This window comes from Thunnus albacares, chromosome 3 (genome assembly GCF_914725855.1).
Source record: "Thunnus albacares chromosome 3, fThuAlb1.1, whole genome shotgun sequence".
In the NCBI taxonomy this organism is placed as follows: Eukaryota; Metazoa; Chordata; class Actinopteri; order Scombriformes; family Scombridae; genus Thunnus; species Thunnus albacares.
In genome coordinates this window covers 3,076,061-3,097,628 of record NC_058108.1, presented here as the reverse complement: position 1 = coordinate 3,097,628, position 21,568 = coordinate 3,076,061, and the positions used below count along the sequence as shown (strand labels likewise).

The window sequence follows — 21,568 nt, the reverse complement described above, 5'->3', positions numbered from 1 at the left end:
ATCTGATCAGCAGAAAATCAATTTTAATAATCAATTAACAGTTTGAAGTAATTTATTGAGCAACAACTATAACAACTACCTGGTTTCAGCTTCTCCGATGTGAGAATTTGATGCTTTTTTTTACATTGTTGTACAATTAATATTTTGGGTTTTTGACTGTTGGTCTGAAAACAAACCAAAAAAATGATGATGTCATACTTGGGATGGCCATATTTTTTCCATCTTTTTGAAAATATGTAATTAAAGCAATTTGCCAATTAAACAAATTGAAAAACAAAAAAAAAACTATAAAATGACTCTTAGTTGCAGCTCCAGCATTACATTTGTGTAAAATAGAACATTTGACTGTACAAATTGAAGTATGTTTATACATCTCAAGTAAAATAACAAGAGTTGAGGTATAGAAATTATTATTAAGGAGACATTTTCTTATATCTGAGCAAGAATGCAATGATCCTCTGCTGCTTCAGAGTGACACAGCACATTATTCCTTTATTTAATAAGTAAACAAGTAGAGGCAGAATCTAATTAGGCCTCTCCGTACAGAACACTACATCCTGGGAAAAAAATACAGTAGAAACTCTTCATTTAGAGGCAAATAAACTTCATTTAACTGACAAAACCCTTAAAAATGCAAAACTTGCTATCATGTACATTCATTAACATTCTGGGGAAAATGTTTTGCAGGACTTAACCTGGTATTTTTCCAGTTCTTTCAAGTAAAAGGTCTTCATTTACAAAACCTCTGCAGTAGTAAATGACCGGGTCAACTATGAAATTCTACAACAGCCAAAATGATCATTTGAGAGCAGCACTTTAAGCAAATTTAGTCAAACTAGAGCTCGCTCTCTCTCTCTATCCAAACCACCAGCCCAGTATGAGAGGGATTATGATCTAAGTCAATAGCTCTCTGCCTTGGGGAGGGGGGCTGTTCTCTGCCAGGGGGGTCCGTTTGGGACAAAGCGGTAGTTCTTCAGTATCGCTGGCTCTCTTAAGGCCTTCTGTCTCAGGTTATTTCTGCTAACATGACTCACTCTTGAAGCGAAATCTGACTCAATAACGGCCCAAAGACCACAATAGATATCGTTCTCCGCTGCTCCTTTTCATGGCACCAAGATAAACAGTCACCCTCTCATCCAGTTTGTTGGGGGGGGGGGGGGAAATTACAAAGTTCACTCGAGATCTCGAGAGAGAGATGGGGAACATGTGTGTCGATGACAGACAGAAACACAATGAAGCGAGAGACATATAAAAGGTGTTATTGTCATTCAAATAAAAGGGGTTTTTCCCAACTGCCTAACTTCATACAATACTCTAACACTTAGATGGATGCAGAGTCGTTGGGTCTCTACATTTTCATCACCCACGCCTGTTTGTGATACGCTTACATACCTGGTGGTCTTTGAAATGGCACCACTCTCAGCCTTTGCTGTGGTTGAAGTGCTGGGTTTTGGGGCAGCGGACGACGTCAGTCTGCTGGTAGTAGCTGCAAAAAAACAAATAGAAAAGCAAGAACATGATGAAAATGAGACTGCTCTCCAACACTACACGAAATGACTGAGGTTTATTTATTCATTTTCTCAGATCAGACTTACCCAGGCTTTTGGGTCTCGCTGCATTAACAGTCTCAGCTGCTGTTCTCCTCTTCGGTGCGCCGTTCACCGCTGTTTTGGTACCATTTGTTGCTGTGGCAGCAGCAACAGACGTAGTCCTGGTTGGTCCAACAGGCTTCTTGTCAGGCACCCTGGTTTGGTTCTTGGCTGCGGTGGAAACAGCTGCTACACGCGCCGGTTTTTTCGGCACAGCCCCCGCTGCTGATGCTGATGCTGCTTTCGCTGTAGTCGTTGTTGTTGTTGTGGTTTTCCTGGCTGAGCTCGTCTTTGCAGAATTACTGTTAGAAGATTGGACGTTATTCGTTGTGCGGTGTGACGCGGCACCTGGCCGGGAGTTGGATCCCGAGGCCCCTGCAGTTTTAAGTGTAGCTTGCATTTTCGATGCGACGCCTTGTGGTTTGACTTTGGGTTCCGCTGCCTCTGGCTTGCCATTGGTCTTCGGAGCGGCGCCGGGCGCTGCGTCATTCGCAGCTTGCTCCGGTTGTGATGGGGCTTGCTCTGTTATGTTGTCCTGTGACACAGAGGGCTCTGCTTCTGCTGCAGCTTCAGTGGGCTCCGTGGTTTCCATGGTAACCCCATCCGGTTTCATTCCCTCAAAAGGTGTGGAAGCCGGGGTTGCTGCTGTTGCTAACTATATCCAGAGGTTCACACTCTTGAATTGGACAGTTCCTCTCACACTTTTAAGTCCTGTTGAAGAACAAAGAAAAACACAAGAATTAACTTCAAACCTGCATGTTGCATCATACGCTCGGCTGATTGGACGAATATATTGGCTGAGTCCATCGCTGGATGTTTTTTTGGTGATTTTAACTAACTTACTATAGTGTTACATCACTAGCGTAGTTAGTATAGCTGTAAACATAGCAGTGCATTGTGTGCACAGTTTAGGCAACTTGTTAGTGAATAAATGCTACAAAGTGAAGGAGGTTAGACTGTTCAGTACACTTTTCATCAAATTCAAGGCAGTTTGTCCAGCTGCTGTCCTCTCAGGTCTCCAGGAGCTGCAGCTGACAGACGGAGATGCTGAGAGGGACCGTTGTTGGACTGTTGTGTTCACAAGACAAAATTTTATGTCCGCTCGTGATAATGTGTGAGAGGAACAGAACTAACTACAGTTGATGCAGACACTACGCAAATCGCTCTGGATTCTGCCGTATTTCGTTGCCATGGCAATACGCATCCATAAATTTGGGAGGGGGGGCGGAGCTTCTGAAGGAGCACGGAGGGATATAAAGGTGGACTGACGCCGCGCACCCGTCAATCGCCAGTTGTTGGACTGACGGTTGGCCGGTAGGGAAAATTAACATATGGCCCAACCCTACTGCACTATTCATAAAGTCATATGATAAACGTGGAACTGCCAAAGGAAACACCATTTATGGTAAGGGGCCTCCGAGGAATTTGGGGGAGTCTGAAAAACAGGAAGTGAGTGCTGGGAGATGCCAATAAATCTGTTCTGTAAGCCAGTGACTCTCCTCCACAGAGACCACTCCATCCATCCGACACACAGCTCTCACAACGTTACCAACAAAAACTCTCAAAAAAGGCACCAAAATAAACCATAAGAATCACTATTAAAATACCAAAACTTGATTGTTTAAACTGCACATTTTATGGGGCAGAAATACCAAAACTGATGACTTGCGCCTGTGCTCCGAACGGCTTCCAGCATCTTGAAACTGAAAGGGAAAAAGGCTGCGGTTTGAAGCGCTGAAGGCCAAGAGAGAGGCTTCACAATCTCTTGACATGACACGCAGCCCACAGGAGGATGAGGAGAGGGAGGAGGTGGAAAACAAGCACCAAATGGCCCGTTTACTGGCCATTGTCTTCCTCGCTGTTGTGCAGATGCAGATGGTAATCATCATGTCATTCCCTGATCGCTTCATGAGATTTGTGGACTGTGAGATTCCTTCATTGACAGTATTAGTGGAAAAATCTGAAATGAATGTAAGATTTTTAAGAAGCGGGGGGGATGAGGAACTGGAAAAAAAAAAAAAAGGAAGCAGAAGGTTGAGATGTGGAGGAAGTGTGCAAGTATATATATATATATATACACACACACACACACACTGTAGGTTTTGAACTCATTAAACTCAGTTAAGTTTTCTCTTCTTCCCGGATCTATTATTGGATTATCCCCCTTCTCCCCCCCCTCCCCAAATCATCCCCATAGTCCCCATTACTTTGCCCTTCTGACCCCAGCAGCTTCTCCCAACCCCCCCCCTCCTGATTACTCCGCTCCTTTTTTCCCCCCTTACAGCCACTTGTTTCTCTCTACTCCTTGGGTCACATCCTCCCCTCCTCCCGCTGCTTAAAGATCTGCTTCCAGTAAATTGCTACACAGATGGTCCGGTCAGTAGAAGCTCTGTATGGCTGAGGAAACAAGCTGTGCAAGGATGGATGAAAGAGGAAATTAAAAAAAAAAAAGCTGAGATAGATAGAAAGAGAGTAAAGACCTACCAGAACTAGCAAAAGTAAAAGGGTCAAAACAACCCAACGAAGAAGTGATATGAATAAAACAGCGATGACAAACCGTAAAGAGAGCAGGCTCTGCTCTCGGCCATAGACCGTGTAATGACACTGCAAACCATTAAGCCAGATAACATATTAGGAAAACTGGAATGAGCAAGATTTTCCATAGATGTGAGACAACGGACCGTTTTTCTGAAAAACCACAAAATGTAGAATAATAATCATGAAGAAAAAAAAAAAAAAAAGGGGGGGAACCGAGTTTCGCCTGTAGGATGGTTATTTAAAGCATCTGTGTTTGTCTCCAACTGAAAGATTTCCAACAGTCATTTTCGGATTAAGTCTCTTGGAGAAGCAGCGGTAAACTCGCTCGCAAAACATTTGTTTCCTCAACAGTTACACAGCAACATACGCGAGGTAAGACGATACCGTGACGCTTCACTCCCAGTTCTCTAAACGTTTACAAGGTAAAAGAGTCTCCGTCTTTACTCTTTCATATCAATGTGCCTGAGGTTAGCTGAGCTGCTTTATCAATCAAAAGGTAGTGGCATAAATGGACCATTTACTGACAATTTTGCGACGACCTGTTTGACCAGTTTAGACTTCATATAATGCTTCAGTTTAATACTCCTACAGACAGCTACACCCACATGTAGGTGTTGTAACACCCTAATTAATCTCTTATATAAAATAATTAAGTCTTAACCTTATGTTGATCCATGAAAACTAACAAGTTGAACTCAGTGCTTGTTGTATTTCTTTGGTCTCTGTGGTTACAAATTTCACATTAAAATAAAGCCATGTAGTTGAGAGTAACCTGCCTGACAACACAATGTTTGGATCGTCCCTTCTTTTAGAAAATATCAAGCCTTAAATAAAAGGGTCAATTAGCTAATGCTCAGAGGCACCAATCAAATCCATTAGCATCACTATTTACTTGGAATAGGAAGGTTTTGAGGCCATTAGCAAATTGCAAAGCATACAACCATGATCTAATTTGTAAACACTCTGTACAAATGTCGCTCTCTCATCGCACGACTAATGTGAGACCTGGCAAAGCAGAGAAGGTCCGTAAAGGAGCAGCGAGGAGGTTGGATTTTAATCTTTAAGTAAAAAGTTACTTTTAAAATCAAACTTGCTCAGTGAGGAAAAAGGTGGTGTCCCTCCTCGTCAATATACCCTAAAAAGCTGCTCCAAAAGCTGCTCCTTGGACCGGCTCTGTAACGTGCACAGCGTGGCATAGTTTCACCAGTCCAGCTACTAATGCCAGGGGCTTAGCAGACAGCAGCTTGAATCACATTCCTCATGGGATGACCCCTTTCTGGGCAAGTAAAGGCATCATCTCTAACCCGGCTGACACTATGTGACGCAGCACAGAGAGGAAGTAAACGGATAATTAAAATCCCGTTCACACACACGCACACAGTTCACACACACACACACGCACGCAGAGACAAGTGATGTTCTTATCCATCACCGATACTAGACTCAATCTCATATTGTTCAAGCTGTTGACACCTAGCTGGGAACGTGTCAGAGCTGCAGGTTTTACGCTCAGAAAAAACGACTGCGTTTGAATCCTAGTGGCGTTATTTAATGCTTTGCCTGGTCAAGATGAACAGCCTCATGCATTTTGATGAAACACAAGAAAAAAACCCTCTATTGTCTGCCGTTCTGTCAGTCTACATTTGCATAATAAATCCTGGTTCACTGAAGATTTAAAAACCGTATTCAGAGCGCAGCATGCTTCTATCTAACCAGCGCCGGCCGCTGCACGGCTAATATCACAATTACTTCAACACCCCCCCCCCCCACCCGCCCGGTGACAATTACAATGTGTTGCAAGTATTGTGACGTAGAGGCCGACTGAAGACAAAAGGCCCGGACTGTGAGCGATACACGGTTTAGCTCGAGCGGGAGGAAAGTGTGGATTTTTAAATGCAGTCATCACTTTGTAAGATTGTTAGAGGGAGGCTGTCTAGACAGAGAGAGGAACTCGATGGCCTCGGTGGTATTTACATTCCGCTTCTAATAAAGAAATATGGCCTTCCGTGTCATTAAATTTTTACTTCTGACCTCTTGTCTTGAGGCAGTTTAATTACATCTGTCGCCCATCTCTCAGTCTCTCTACATGTCCAGACATTAGAAGTGGTGCCTGACAAAATGGGTCACTTTTAATACTGTGTCTAATACAAGCAGAGAGGGATTTAGCGGCGTTGAGAGCATAGCAGGGGTTTGGAATGCATTGTGCAGACTGCTGGAGGTGGTGGAAGGGAGGGCTGTTGATACTGATGCTGGGGCTTAATGTCATCAGTAGATTTACCCTATACGGCTGTTACAATGCTGCCATTATAAAAACAGTAAGGAGACAATACACATATGGAGCGTAACAGATTGTCGGCGTGCGTAAACTCCCGGTGAACGCAAACACAAGCCAGCGAGGGGGAAATTAGAAACATATTTCAGCCATTTCTCATTTTCCTCATGTGTCCGTTTGTATATTTGTCTAGCAGTCAGCAACAATTTTGCTGACTAATTGTCTAAAACGTCGAACGTTCTCTCGTTCCAGCTGTTTAAATGTGCGGACTTGCTGCGTTTGCTGTAAAATAAAGATGTTATGTTTTATCCAATTAGAATTAGAAAACATCAAGACTTCACACTTTGGGCTCTGAGATATTGTGATGGGAATGATTAATCAAAGAAATATATTAGTCAGATTAATAAAATAATAGAGCTGCAATAATGATTTTCCAAAGCTGATTCCAGCTTCTCAAAAATGTGAATATTTGCTGGTTTCTTTAGTCCTCAATGATAATAAACTAAACATCTTTGGGTTGTGGTCAGAACAAAAACAAGACATTTGAGGACATCATCTCGGGCTGAGGGAAACCATTAGACATTTTTCACCATTTTCTGGACCAAATAACTAATCGCTTAACGGAGGAAATAATCTTTAGTTGCAGCCCAACTTCAAGTTTCTACTTTAAGATTTCTGTCAACGCTGCGAGATGATTAATGGTAGAAAGAGGATGCCTAAAGCGGGAGCGGTATCGAGAGCACATCCGACCCATCCACATTCCAGCTCTGACTGACTTCCTCAAGACTCCTCGGGGCCGCACAGTGACAGCTGGCCCGTGCGTGTAGAGGAGCGTGTGTGTGTGCGTTTACGTGCGTGTGCGTGCGTAGGGAGTGAAAGGGTCAGAAGGATGACGGTGAATGTGTATGTGCGCTTTTGTGTGCAAACATCAGATGGACCAGTGTATGTGGAGAACGTGTGTGACCAAAGAATGTGAAGATCAAAGTGTGCATGACATGCAAACGTCATTTGCGGGAATGAACACACATGCAGACAGAAAAAAAAAAAAAAAAAGAAGTGAAAAGTGGAATTCAGTGGCTCGCCACTTCCTGCATTCTTTCAATTCCACAGACGCACTTGATTCATCTCTGCAGTCTTACAAGAGCGGCATCTTTAGACAATAAAAAACAAACCAAAGCTGGCCTGATGAACTTGACCGATATTACAGGTCTGGGAATGTTAAACAGTGTTTGCAGAGTTTACATATGAGATATGAAGCAACTGTGTCTGGCTGTTCATTAACGTTCGTCTGTTGTGTCTGAGAGAGAGAGAGACGCATGAACAACACCGGAGGAAAACACAGCCAGTATTCAGCTGCCCCTCAGACTTTCCTGCTGGACTAATAGTCGTTAGTTAAAGCCATTAGTCAACTAATCATCGCATGTTTATGATATTAATTATTATTTTAATAGAGTGTCAGAGAATGGTTTGAGATCCAGGGCTGGGAAAGAATGTTATAAGTAACATTGTGCAACATCGGAGAGAAATTACAAAACCGTAATAATGAGCCTTTAAAATACACAAAGTGAGCTGCCTGTTAACGACGATGAATGTGTCGGAACAACCAGCAGGGAGACTGAGTCACTTCTTCAGTCCCGGAGGGTCAGTTAGTCCTGTTAAATCCTCTTATCTTTCATTTTTTTTAGGTGGTTTCCCAGCAGGAAAACGCTGAAACTGGCAGATATTTCCACAGGAATCGGTTCTTCTTTTATCACAGTGGACTAAGTCGCTGACTGAGTGATGAAGTTACGCCTCAGCTAGGTGTCGCCAATTCCTGTATCCGTCATTTCAAATAAAAGCCCTCTAGCTTTTCATTCACAGTCCAGACATACCAGGTTTTTTGAGGGGTTCTTTTTCCTGTGACTAACCGACCAATGAAAACTTGTTCAACTAAAGACTAATGGTTGGTTGACTATTAGGAGAAGAATGTAAAGGCTAAGAAGAAGAGGGTGGTCAGTTCACGCGGTGGAATGAAGAGCGAACCGAAACGAGAAGTTTAATCGTGTTTGGGGAAGGAAGGGGTTTTCCTGACCTCCAGCTCAACTAACAGATCAACTAACCAGATGCAGAAAACGGATCATTTTCACTCCGATCCGTGTCGACTTCTACAACACAAAAACACAGAAGAATCCTTCAATGAGTGCTGAAGAATCTAAAAAAAAAATCAAATGAATGTTAAAAGCCGGTAGGTAAATTGACTCCGAGGAATGGTGGGTGTGTGTAAAGGCCCGCTCCTCCATCTGACCATGTAAGGCAGCAGTACTGTTTCTGCTGTATCACCAAGTGAGTGTTTAGTTCACACACACACACACACACACACACACACACACACACACACATATACACAGAGTGACAAGAGAGAGAGAGAGAGAAAGAAGAGAAATTCAATCTACTGTTGGAGAAAACACGCACATCTTAAAGCATGCTGACAGGAGAGGCTGGCTGCATATGAGCCCAGGGTGAATATACAACTCTACGAGGCACATTACTAAATCTGCACACCGAAAGTCTTTGCAGAACTCTTCCTCTCTCTTTCTCTCTCTTTCTCTCTACACAAGCACAGCGCAGTTCATCATGAGGACTGGGCGTATTTCACAAACAAGGCCAAGAAAAGAGAAAATCATCAGTAAAATTCCTCTCTTCAGTATGTGTGACTTTGTGCTCTGGTTTTAATCAGTATTACAAAAACTAACTTGTGACTTTCTCCCAAGTTAAGGATTAATAAAGTCAAGCTGTGTCGGACAATGACGTACAATCAAGAATCATTAATAGAAGAAAACGTTGAAGCAGAATGTGTTCTCCAAGGCCCCAAAAATAAGACGATCGTGTGGTTTTATGAGGCATCAACACATCACGTACGAGTCATAAACACGACTCCATCAAAGTCAGAGGACGGATATCAAAGTTTGGCCGACAGTCTTCTTATTGTACTGTACTGATGATGCTTGGCTTCAGAAACAGGAAGTGATTAGGTCAGGTTTAGCCCCTTCAGACCTGGTTTGCAAACATTAAATTTAACTGGCGTTCATGGTATAGATAGTGGGCACCTTCATACGTAAAGCTCACTTGTCTGCTCACCAGCAACATGATCTAACACGATCAGATCTTAAAAACGATGACAGCTTGAAACAACCAACAAACATCAAGGCGATGGAGGATGATGTAGCTTGTCAGCTACTATCAACGTCTGTGCAACACAGCTATCGGATTATTGACTGTTGGCACGGTGTCTCTCTCTCTGTCTGTTGCTGTGAAGAGCTCGGTCACGTTCAAATGGAAATTATCTGAAGCTATAAAAGCATCAAGGTCAAAGGCTATCTAAAAAAGGTAATAAGAGAAAAGGTAACCGAAACCTGCTGCTTGCTTTGAAGATATTTTATTACTCATCCAAGGGTAATAAAAGAAGAAATACAGTTCAGAGCGGAGTTTTTGTTCCCGTTTGCCTGGACTGTGATCAAACCGTCTCAGACATGTGTGGTCTCTTTTTAGGGAAACTTTCTTTTCAACTGTTTGTTCTTTGTTGTTCATAAACAGTCAGGATTTCTTTTTTTTAAATGTTTAGTCTGTCCAGAACTCCCTCCACCACCACCACCCCACCAACCCCCCCCCATTACTTCACCTCTTCCATCACATTAATGAGACACGGTCAAGGTGAGCAGACTGGAGATGACTGTTTACGTCACAACACCCACTAATCATAGGACACATTCCTTTGCAGACCGTCCAACAAACGGCCCCACTGAGCCACTGGGAGGGAGGAGGGAGGAGGGAGGAGGGAGTAAAGGACACACACACAGTCTCTAAACACTGTCTCACTAAAAAACAAAACCTCAGATACAAACTGTGTGTACACAACATCCATCTTCTAAAAGATCAAGTAAACATCACACAACAGCAACTTCATGTTCCTGGTGAAGGGACAGAAAGTCTCCCCTGTATTGAACTTTTAAGAGCTCACTGAACTTCATCTGCACAAAAAGTAAATCCATCTTAAGTTTTGCTCGTGTCGACCGAATTCTCACGCCTTTGCATAAAAACATCTACGTTATATAACCTGCTTTCCTTCGGTGGATCGTTTGCTTTTGTTGCAGCAGAAGTTATTTCTTGAGTTGTGATACGCCAAAGAAAAGGAAGCATCCAGCATCAATTATCTGTTTCCGTCTTTTGTTGTCAACATCCTGTGTGGTGGATGATGCATTCATGCAATCTAATAACATAAAAATATTGCAGCAGCACTGCTGAACACTTTCGCCTCTCCAGTCTGATGGACTCACTCATGGGGGGCTGCTTTTTATCCATGCTGAGGTACTTTTCTAAAGGAACCCATTAATCTAATAATAAAATGCATTGCATGGTGTCATTATCCAGATTGTATATTTTACAATATACCAACTATCTATGATGTAACCATTAAAATAATAATATGACCCCTGACCATCATCCTATAGCTTTGTGTATTTAAGCCTTCTTTATCCTCATTCACTACTGTTCAACCTGCTCTTAATGTTTGCTTTGCTTCAACATCAGGTCTCAGCCACTATGATTGTGTGTGTGTGTGTGGGGTTGCCTAAAGAGGCTCCTCACCCCTCACAGAAAACCATCAAGAAGATGAATGGCACCCCCCCCCCCCCGCACCTCGTCATCTGTAAACAAAGAACCACATTAACCCTCAGTGATCTTGCCGACTGACTGGCTTCTCTTCATCTGTCCGTATAACCAGGTGTTGACAGGCCCTACATCACCGGATTCGCACTGACGAATGCTTAAATATACTGACTTGTCCACAAATTGCTGTTTACTAGTGAAGGGATTCATAAGAGAAGAGGTGACGCACAGGTTGTCCGTCAGTGTCCCTCAGCTATGTGTAAACCCTCACAGGAATGATGTAATCAAAGGGGGGGAGGGGGGGTACGGCTTATAACTATCTCGCCCCGTGGAGCACGGTCAATGCTCTTACCAAGAAAAAAAAAAAAACTTTCATCAAGGGGGGGGTTGGGCAGGATGCTAAGCATGCAGCTTATACTAATCAATTCCATACAGGACACTAACATGTGCTAAGTGACTATAAGCTACTCAATAAGGCCATTAGGAGCAGGTGGTTAAGTGTGGCTACAAGTTAAATGGACTAAGCCAGTTGTCCTTAAAGGGAGTGGAAGTCAGAACAGGACGGACTCACGGCTACTGGCAGCGCAGAGGCCTGAAATGCTGCAGGGAAATGGGTTACAATCTGCTCTAAACCTGGCAGGATTTCTACACAAGCACCAGCCAGGCCCTGCTGCCACCGATACAAGCTGACAGCAAGGAGGGTAAAGTCAACCGGGGGGTGGGGGAGTGGGGGGGGGTAAACTACTGTGTGTACGTGTAATGAGTATGTAATCAGATTAATTTTGACAATAACTGAAGGAGGGAAATTGGTCAAAAACAACGACAACCACGATCGCATGAAGTGTTTGCGTGAATGACTAAGTATAACATGAGGATACTATGCGGGGGAGGGTGGTTATACAAGCTCTATTGTCTGCACCGCGCACTATCTAACCCCCGTAGGCATGGTGCTGAGGGGGAGTGTGGGGGTGGGTTTTTGAGTAGATTAACTGGTGCGACGGGACGGAGAAGCAGCTGGCACTGGTAACTTCACCCAAAGGACTCCGGGGACACGAGATAGACTGCAGGGTGAGAGGCGGAAGGATGGAGATACTAATTTCAAGCGTAAACCGTTCATTAAGGACTTCTCGTCAGTCAAAAGGTTTCTCTCTGCTCTGCATTATTCGATGCTAAAGTGCCAGTTTCGGGTCAGGCTTGCTCACGCACACTGTGTCCTTGCTTTCTCCTTCACATTTAGATGAGTGCAGTGAGTTAAATTTTGTTTAAACTAGCATCAATATTTAACTATCCCTAACTGACACACCTGTTAACAAAAGTCACGTAGCGTCCAACCTGTACAACCTCATTTAAAAACAGACGTGTGGTAGAAGTGCGCAGAAAAAGAGTACTGAAGGATTGCTAGAAATGGATGGAAAATAAAAAAGATGGGGAGGGAGTTGTAGAATGAAGCCATGGCTATAAAATAAATTTAGACCAGGCACACTGCAGTATAAAGCTCACTCACACCAGTTTCCCGCCAAGGACCTTTGTCCCATATTATCTCCTTTTCTTTATATTTCCTGTTGCTTTCCACTATCACTTTACTCATAAAAACTAGAAGGATGGGGCTGGCGAAGACTATGCAGGCATAAGAAAAACTGAAACGTGACCTCTTATTCACTATAATATTCTGTTTTGAAAGGCTTCTTCCGTTTTCATTAACTTGAAATCAACATAAAGAAACCTATGAACCACGTTGAGGTATTCTGTCAAGGATGGTTGGCTGCAGAGAAGCCAGAACTGACATCAGTATTGCCTTATTAAAAGCCAGCCAGCGGCTACTCTCCTGTGCACCAGCCAACTGGCTATAGACAGGCAGGCAGATAGTCGATATAGTGCTGGAGAGCCTGAGGGCTCGATCAGTTACCATGCCTCTGACTGAGCAGGGTGAGCTGAGGCCAGATGGACACTGATCCCACACCTCGCCTCTCTCTCTCTCTCTGACAGCCACCCAAACCCACAGCCACACCCCTGGACTGTATGAAACACACACACACACACAAACCAATTACTGGATACACAGGATCGACTCTCTTGCGGGCATAAAGAGGCCGAGCGAAGGATGATAAAAAGGATACGCTCAGCTTTCACCCAACACAAACAAACACACACCTTTATAGGTGCTGTGCACTTTGATTCACCTCAGACAGACTTGGATCGATGACTAAACAGATTAAAATATACAGCACTGCTTCAGTAAATACAGCTGCTACAAAACAAGCCCCGTTGTACAATACTGTCAATTCAAATTCAGTTAAAATATACTTATACCCCCCCCCCCACCCATCTCCTTTTTAGCTAAACACACACTTCCCCTCATCTACATTTCTTTCTCATATTACCTGCAAACATACCAACACTACAAATGCTGCCGCTGTAAAAACCCGATGTACTATAAAAATAGTGTGTTTGAAAAGAAAATATTTACATTGCAAAGGCACCGCAAAATATGTCTTTGGGACGGCGTTCAAGGCTACCAAAGTGAGCTAACAAACAGACTACGAAAGTGCTGAATTACCCTTTCAATAATTGCAGTGCTCTGAGCCGAGCTTCACAGTCCCAGACAGACTGAGTGCCTAAAAATGCAGCGCCAGCATCCACCACTTTATCCTAATGGGCAGGGAGTGCCAGCTTCCAAACCACAGTGACGAGAGTTACAGCAGCACCGCACTGTCTTACCATCCCACAGCAGAGCACAGCGAAGAACGACACAGGAGACACACGACAAACCTATAAAAAGGGGGTGAATGCTAAAATGTACTATGAATGCCATCCGAAACATATGCAGTACGGTTTGGATTGAATTTCCATGGGTGTGGGACTGAGACTGACACTGGCTGCAGGCTGTTAAAGCAGCTGACTTCCTAGCAAATGCAAATGCTCTGCACTGTACAGAGGTTGTGCTCTCCGTTCGGCTGCTTTTTGAGCGAGTTCCCGGACAAGGGACAAGCTTGAAAAGTGCCAATGTCCCTGTGGTACAAAAGACGGCCTTTACAGATTGATATTCAGCACTATTCCTGCCAAGTAGAACCTCACTTAAGTCAATAATCAATTGACAGAAAATTAAATCGCCAACAATGTGAGTCGATTATCTTTTTAAGCAAAAATGTCAAAACAGTTACTGCTTTCAGATTCTGAAATGTGAATAAAATCAGGTTTTCTTCATCTTCAGTGATAGTGATCTGTATATATATATTTGGGTTTTGGATGATTGATCAGACAAAGCAAAACAAATATAGTGTCTGCACACTGGATTATAGCTCCCCAAGTCACGCCATCAGGCATCGATAACAAGCTCATCATGTTTGTGATGACATCTGCGTGATGTAACTAACTTGCTGTCTATATGCACTTTGCTCTTTGTCACGTTGGCCGTGTGCCTGATGAAGACCCAGGAGGGTCGTTGCCGTTTCCAGTCAATAAAAAGATTTTAGGAGCTATAATCAGAGTGTGCAGACGCTCCTGCACCTGACGTAAAGCATACAGCATGGGGCGTTCACATTTTATCTCTTTGCCATTAAAATGTTTTAACCAGAGTCCTGAGAAGTTGCATGTGTGAAAAAATTGCCTGCACACTCTGCATGGGCTCGAGACAGGATGCACTCAGATAATACTGCACTGACCGTCCTCTACTCCTCCTTTTTTTACCCATCACATGTGAATGATTTTAGCCATAAAATACTATAAAAATACCTAAAGACTGATCTTTGATAAAGCAGAGTGTAACTAGTAATCCCATCATGTGCTCACACTGGAGGATCACAGTGAAGAACAGATTTGAACCCTTGACCCCCGACATCCATAAACATCATAACCTCTCACAGCTGTTGCACCGATGCACATGAACCGATGGTTAAAGCTGAGTAAAGAGCATAAAACCAGCCGCCAACAGATGCATTAATCCTACAGAATATCACAACATGTAGCAGAGACAGTAGGCTGCTCCCATCTCATATAACTGATTGGTTGGCTGAGTAACGTTGCTGAAACCTGACGTGGTTTGACAAAAAGTTATTTGAGTGAATGACCAGCAGGTATTTCAGTGAAGACATCAAACAGGTATTTCACTCGCTCAGTCACAGAGCATCAGGCTTGATTTCTTTCCAAAACGTGTGGCATCCATTTTAAAACATGCAGTCACTCTCATAAATGTTGCAATGTCAACCGCCGGCATTTCTCTCAGATTGCCAAGCCCGAAATAAACAACAACTGCAGCAGGGACCCCGACAGGCCCCGCAGTGTTTCCTGTGTCATAAAAAGAAGTCAGGTTGAAGTTCACAAGCAGAAGTACATTCCAGGACTGAAAGATGACATAAACTTGAACCTGAAGAAAACCAACAGATAAAAAAACCAACCATGTGGCATTAATAAAGGTTAAAAGTTAGATGTTTTAGTTTCTGTACAACAAAAGGCTTTCCATACCCTTGAAGTATGAAAAGCTAGTTTGCATAAAGCTTTCAGTTTTCTCCTTTTAAAACCATCTCATCCGATCCATTGAGCTTTCTCAAGGTAATCGGATGCACTGAATTGAGAGAAACTATTTTGAGCTGCTTCTCTGGCTCGCTGTGGCCTTTAGGAAGAGGAAAAGGAAACAGAGGTGTGGACAGAGGAAGTGGCTGTGCAGCATAATAAAAAAAAAAACCACAAGCTGTAAAATTCAGATGTTGGCAAAGGATGTGGGTTCATCACTGAACCTGCTGCTCCACCTGTGAATACGAGACAGTCTAGACTCAAATAAAAAAGGCCAAAACTCCTGCCTCACTCTGATGCACAGTTATGACATTTCAATCCAGCACGCAACGGATGACCGGCGTTAGTGATCGATGACCCGCATGCAAAAACCTGATAAATATGACACGGTCTGGTGATATTTGCCAACTGCCTGCGTTAACGAGGATTGCCTGAACGCACCATTAGACAACTGATTGGATTGTGGGATACTAAAAAGGCCACAAAAGGACATACTAGTCCTTCAAGTTTAGGCAAGAGAAGGCTGCATATCTCTGCCACATTTGGAGATGTCTTTTAAAAAACACGATAGGGTCTGTTGTTATGACGCACTCAGACTTGAACACTTCAGAGGATTCAGCCCTTGAATATGGGACACAGCGACGGCTTAGCCAGAAAGTCAGGAAAAAGCACGAGAGAGAGAGAGAGAGAGAGAGAGAGAGAGAGAGAGAGAGAGAGTCCATGTGCTGTGTCATTCACACATGAATTCACACCCAGGTGACGAAAAACTCCTCAGCAACAACTCACACGCCCTGGCAGCAGTAGCAGGAGGGTCCCCAAGTGAAATGTCTGTAGTCAATTACCATTTTTTTTTTAAGAGAGCCCCCTGCTCCCACACCCCAAAAACCCTGCCCACCACACCCCCGGTCAGTCCAAAACACACTGATTATGTAACGTGAACTCTGAGCCAACACCCGGATGATAAACAGCATCCTTCTATCACTGAGATCTGCAGACGATGCCGTCTGATAGTCTGCCCTTTCTCATGCTGCTCTGCCAAGACGAGAATGAGATCACACCATGTGCGAGGATGCAAACACGAGAACAGAGCACGCAATAACAGAGACGCTGTCTCAGGAAAGGTGGGAGCAGCACAAACAGGAGTGCAAAGTCATTTCAAGAAAAGGATTTTTCAGTCCGGTATCAGTGACGCATGACTTGCTGTTAATAGTTAAAGCAAAGTGTCTGGAGCTGACCTAAAATGATAAACAAAGACTTATGCAGTAGATTCTGGGCTTCACAAGCAACAGTGAAAAAAAAAAAACTCTTTTTGAGTAGTGCATGGACTTTCAATCTTAAAAGTCATGGAGCTCTTCTTTGTAGGTTTTATTCCTCCCACCAGTATCTAATATCTCCAACATTATCAAACTGTCCCTGTGTTGTTTGGGACCCTGTCAAGGACCCCTAGGTGGTCTCCAGGACTCCCTCTTTTTATAGCCATTGTTTTGGGAGTTTCTGGCTGGTTTTTGTAAGCCTTCACGTGGAGCTTTAATGATACCGTTTGTCTCTCGGGACAAACACACTGACTTCTTCTCGCTGGTTTAGCAAAAAGGCCCAGTTCAGCCTCACAGAACAATAGCGGTGTGTACGCCGTGGCAGCCTGCTGGGAGAAACACATGAAGGCAACGCCGGTCAATAAATCCACCACGGTACGACCGAGACTGTGCCAGCTGACTGTTGTACCGCTGCATACCCGAATACACGGCTTTGTGAGAGTAAAAACACACGTTGATATCACCGCCCCGACGGCACCGTGCCATGCTAACGTCTCACATCCATCATCACAAACTGGCCACTCCACATTACAAAGAGGGCGTCTGAGCAAATTATGTGTATTGGATTTTAAAAAAGACACACCACAGAGACAGGGAGGTTAATTAACAGTATTTTGGGGGGTTATTTAAATGTAAAATAATACAAGGAGACGAGAGGTAGTAACTTAAATACTGTCGCTCGCGCTAGAAACGTTACTACGTACCTTTCAACCGCCGACGCTGTTCTTGAAGACTCCCGGAGAAACAAACAGTCCCTCCCTTTCGGTGCAAATGCACTAAATATGTCGACAGAGCCGTAAATTTCGCCGGATTAACAATAGAGCCGCGCAGTCAGCGGCGGGCGTCTATCTCCGTGTCCTTCCCTCCACGTTTGAGCAGCGTCAGGCGGCGGCAGGCTGCTCCCCTTCATGAAGGATGGACCCGGGCGGGGAGGAGGGGAGGAGGGGAGGGGGGGGGTTAGAGGGGGGAGTGACCGAGGAGTCCGGCTGCAGATTGAGGCAAAACGAGACGAAGCGTGGTGGTCGTAAAAAAAAAAAAAAAAAAAAAAACGGAAAATGCAGATTAAATCCGACCGGGGGTCCAATCAATGGCGCGAGACTGGTGGTTATGCAAAGCAGGAGTGACGTCAAATTCAAACCAAACTCGAGAGATGTGTCTCGTGGCCCTGGGGGTTCCCAAACTGGGGTCCGGGGCCCCCATGGGGAGTAAGAGCAGGGTCCCAGGGAGTTGAGGAGCGACTTCATACTACATGCTAATATATATATATACATAGAAAATAGCACTTCAAGCAATGCAGAGAGACAATCATAAATATAGGCCCTAAAAAACAACAACAGCAAAATGCAATCATACATTTATAGCAAAAACAGTATAAAAGACTTTTACCTTCAACTTTCAACTTTATTTGTCCCCAGAGCGTAACTGGTTTTGCAGCAAGACGATACATTTTTTTTAAAAAGCCCACATAGGTAGAGGATTTAAAAACTGAGACTAGAAGACTGTTCTGGTCCAGGTGTAGTACAGCTTGGTTTGTATTTTAACTTTCATAGATGAAAATACTGCAGCAAAGCAGAGGAGGAGAAAGATAAAAAAAAACAACATGGCTACAACTTAATTTAAAGGAGTCCCTGAATAATTCAACTCTACACGAATAAGCAAAACATCCTCAGGCTCTATTGTAAACAGGAAGCCAGTGAAGCATGATTGAAGGGGCGATTTAGTATTGCACTTCCATAAAGCAGAGGGAGAACTAAAACGAATTGAAAAAAATCAAAATTTGAAGCAACAGAGGCCGAAATAACCTGACTTTTCCCCCCTAGAATGTCAAAGAAAATGGCCCATGCATGTCTTTCAAACTCCTGCCTCCAGTTTGTAACAACCCTGATCTATCTTTTCTAATTTTTAGTTTCACTAGTCTTATCAAACCACTATCATTTTATAGTTTGATCTACTTTAACATTTCATGTCTTGTTTTTGCATGCGTTTGCTTTTATTCTTTGTCTCATTATTTTCCTCGTAAAGCACTTTGTAACCATGAAGCTCAAATTATACAAGCAGAGGTCGTTTTACTTGGCTGGTAATAACTGTGTGAAACCACTCGCTTGTTGTTTCACATGGATATCAGGAGTATTGTAATTTGTGGAAGGTTTCAGTGTTTCCACTTTTGCATTGCCACCTGCTGTACGGTCAAGTGTGTGATTTTGTATCGAGAGAGAAAAATAGGAGGGGGGAGAGCGATGCAATCTCATCAAACAGGGGTTCTTGAGAATCTCTAAGCATGAAAAGTTCAGAAGCTGTTTCTCTAATATAAAGCACTAGCACTCCACACATACACTCCTTGCACTTTTCTTCTACCCGCATGTGTTTATTCTCTGTACTTAAATCGTAATTTGAGACAGCGAGTTGCCTGAGTAATATTCTTCCTCCTTCACATGCACAAAGGGCTTTCTGTTTCCTGAGATTTTGGATAGTTAGGAGTAAGGCCTGAATAAACTCTCTGAGGATGAAGAAGGTTTCTCTAAAAAATTTACACTGTTAACTTTCTGTCCTTGTAGTTTCGCAGTGTCCACTTCCCTTATGGTACAAACTCACAATAGCTGTGAGTTGAATGCATTTTTTTTTTTTTTTAAAGTCGTTTCTTTGAGCTGCAGCTGCAAGCTCCACAATAGAAATCAATGAAAAGGGAGAAGACATACAAAGACTATTGCGATTCACAGAGAGAGAGAGAGAGAGAGAAAGGATGAATGGAATAAGACATCTGACATCAACTGTTTTACTGATAAAACTCAGAGACGAAGAGAAAGAATGGAGACATATAAAAGAATAAGCCTTGGGCGAAGAGAAATCTGAGTGAAGTGAGGAACGAAGGCTTACCAGAAATCAGGAATCATGGGCTCGTCCGTGCACACATTCTCCATGTGCCTCAATGAAGAGTGAAAGTGTGTGTGTGTGTGTGTGTGTGTGTGTGTGAGTCATGTCTCAGCTCTCCATCCCTGCTCTTTACAGGCCTGTTTCATCAGCAGCTTGTCAGCTTTTCCAATCGGCAAGAGGCCCTGCACCAGAGCGAGGGGGAAAACCCCAAAACTCTCCCTTTATAGTTTCACTAATTCTTCACATAAACTCAGTGTTAAAAATCAATTTAAAAGCTAAAAAAGAGGGCTGCAGTATCATTTAAAAGCAAGTTTTGGAAGTGTTAAAGTGTGAAATTCTTGCCACAGGAAGCTCTTGGGTGTGGATCCACTAGAAATATGCCAGTTAACTATTTTACGCTCCTTCTTTTATTAAAATAAACTCAGCACTAATGGCATCCGTCATTATATCACAGAGGTGAAAAAAGCTACTAAATCCCCTCACATCCTGCCCATCCATTTCAGATTGCTCGGTAATGTTGTTACACAAGGGTGTGGCTCAGCACTGGGCTCTGGTGAAAAAAAAAAAAAAAAAATCCTTAACAGAATTAAGATAGACTCATAATCTAAGGGGATTTTATACACAGACTTGGCTTCTTTAAAGCTGTTTCTCTAGTGTGGTCTGCTCTCCCATCTGCCCAAACACCTCATAGTAAGGACAGCTGCACACACTGCCTGTGGCACAGAGCAAACTCTCTGCGAGCCCACACACACAGACAAAAAAGACTGACAACACAAACTTCACAACTGCAGGTTGAGTGACTCAGTGTATTAGATATCAGACAGGAAAAAGGAAACTACTACTGCTGCAGGCCTGCATTTCTGATCTGAGGTGTGTTTGTTAATATAAAAGAAGTTCAAACAGTCAGTCACAGTTGAACACGTCTCATTAAATACTGAGATCAAACTGGCTTCAACAAAAGGACCACACCTGCCATCAGCATAATGAAACTACAACACAGCAACACATTATCTCCATTGTGCATCAAAGGTGTTGAGTGAAAGCTGTCCTGCACACACACATATGTAAAAAAAGTAAATTCAAATGTGAACTCTGCTCCTTTCTCGCTCCTGCAGTTCAGTCATGAACCATCAAGGCATCTTCAGCTCAGTACATAATGTATGATGATATTAAGCTAAGTGGGTGGAAGGCAAAAATGTGCTACATCAGCTGCCAAGCCGCGCTTGGGAAGCTCAATAACCAGGAAATGAGCTCATCATATCGGACCGCTCTGAAAAAAAAAAAGATCCAGAATTGTAATTTCCCTTCTGTGAGAGCTTTGTGTTGTAGCGTCAACATGCAGAGTATTCACAACAGCTGTGCACAACTATGTGTGTGTGTCGGATTAAAGGACTTATTTGCAAAAATCGAGAATCATATTTCCTCTAAAATCTCCACGCATCTTTTTCATCTGCCAGCAAAGTAGAATGACGGTATGAAGTCGACTCCCACTTCCTTTGTGTGAACACGAGTCACTTACTCCCTCTTCTGACATTTCAGAGGTGCTGCGGCCGCCTGAAACATGACGTCTTCAGCTGCTGGCACTTGAACAGAAGGTGGCCTCCTCAATAAAGTTAAGAGCATGATACACGATGAAATGAAAGTTTTAATGTCAAAGATGATCCGGCAACCTTTAATCAGTAGATTGGCAGCAAATATGACGACTCCAATGTTTCATTCTTCAAGTACAGTTCAAGTACAGATTATTTATATATAGATATATAAAAAAAAACAACATGACACCTCCACACTGTAGGAAAGGAACATCTAGGTAATACTAGATAATATATGCA

The 21,568-nt window shown here is 43.2% G+C and overlaps 1 protein-coding gene across 2 annotated transcripts in view; it reads right to left on the bottom strand.

Moving 5' to 3' along the window:
- si:ch211-214c7.4 (nascent polypeptide-associated complex subunit alpha, muscle-specific form) overlaps window positions 1-17,789 on the bottom strand; it is a 32,874-nt gene extending 15,085 nt beyond the window's left edge. The window contains exons 1-3 of one of the 2 annotated variants that reach the window (XM_044345797.1): window positions 17,570-17,789; window positions 1,596-2,300; window positions 1,393-1,486 (exon numbers count right to left, since the gene is read on the bottom strand). In XM_044345797.1, coding sequence (XP_044201732.1) covers window positions 1,393-1,486; window positions 1,596-2,202 — 701 coding nt within the window. In that variant the 5' untranslated portion in view covers window positions 2,203-2,300; window positions 17,570-17,789. The remainder of the gene's footprint in view (window positions 1-1,392; window positions 1,487-1,595; window positions 2,301-17,569) is intronic. The other variant, XM_044345798.1, reaches the window with a different exon arrangement.
- Window positions 17,790-21,568: the final 3,779 nt, after the last annotated feature.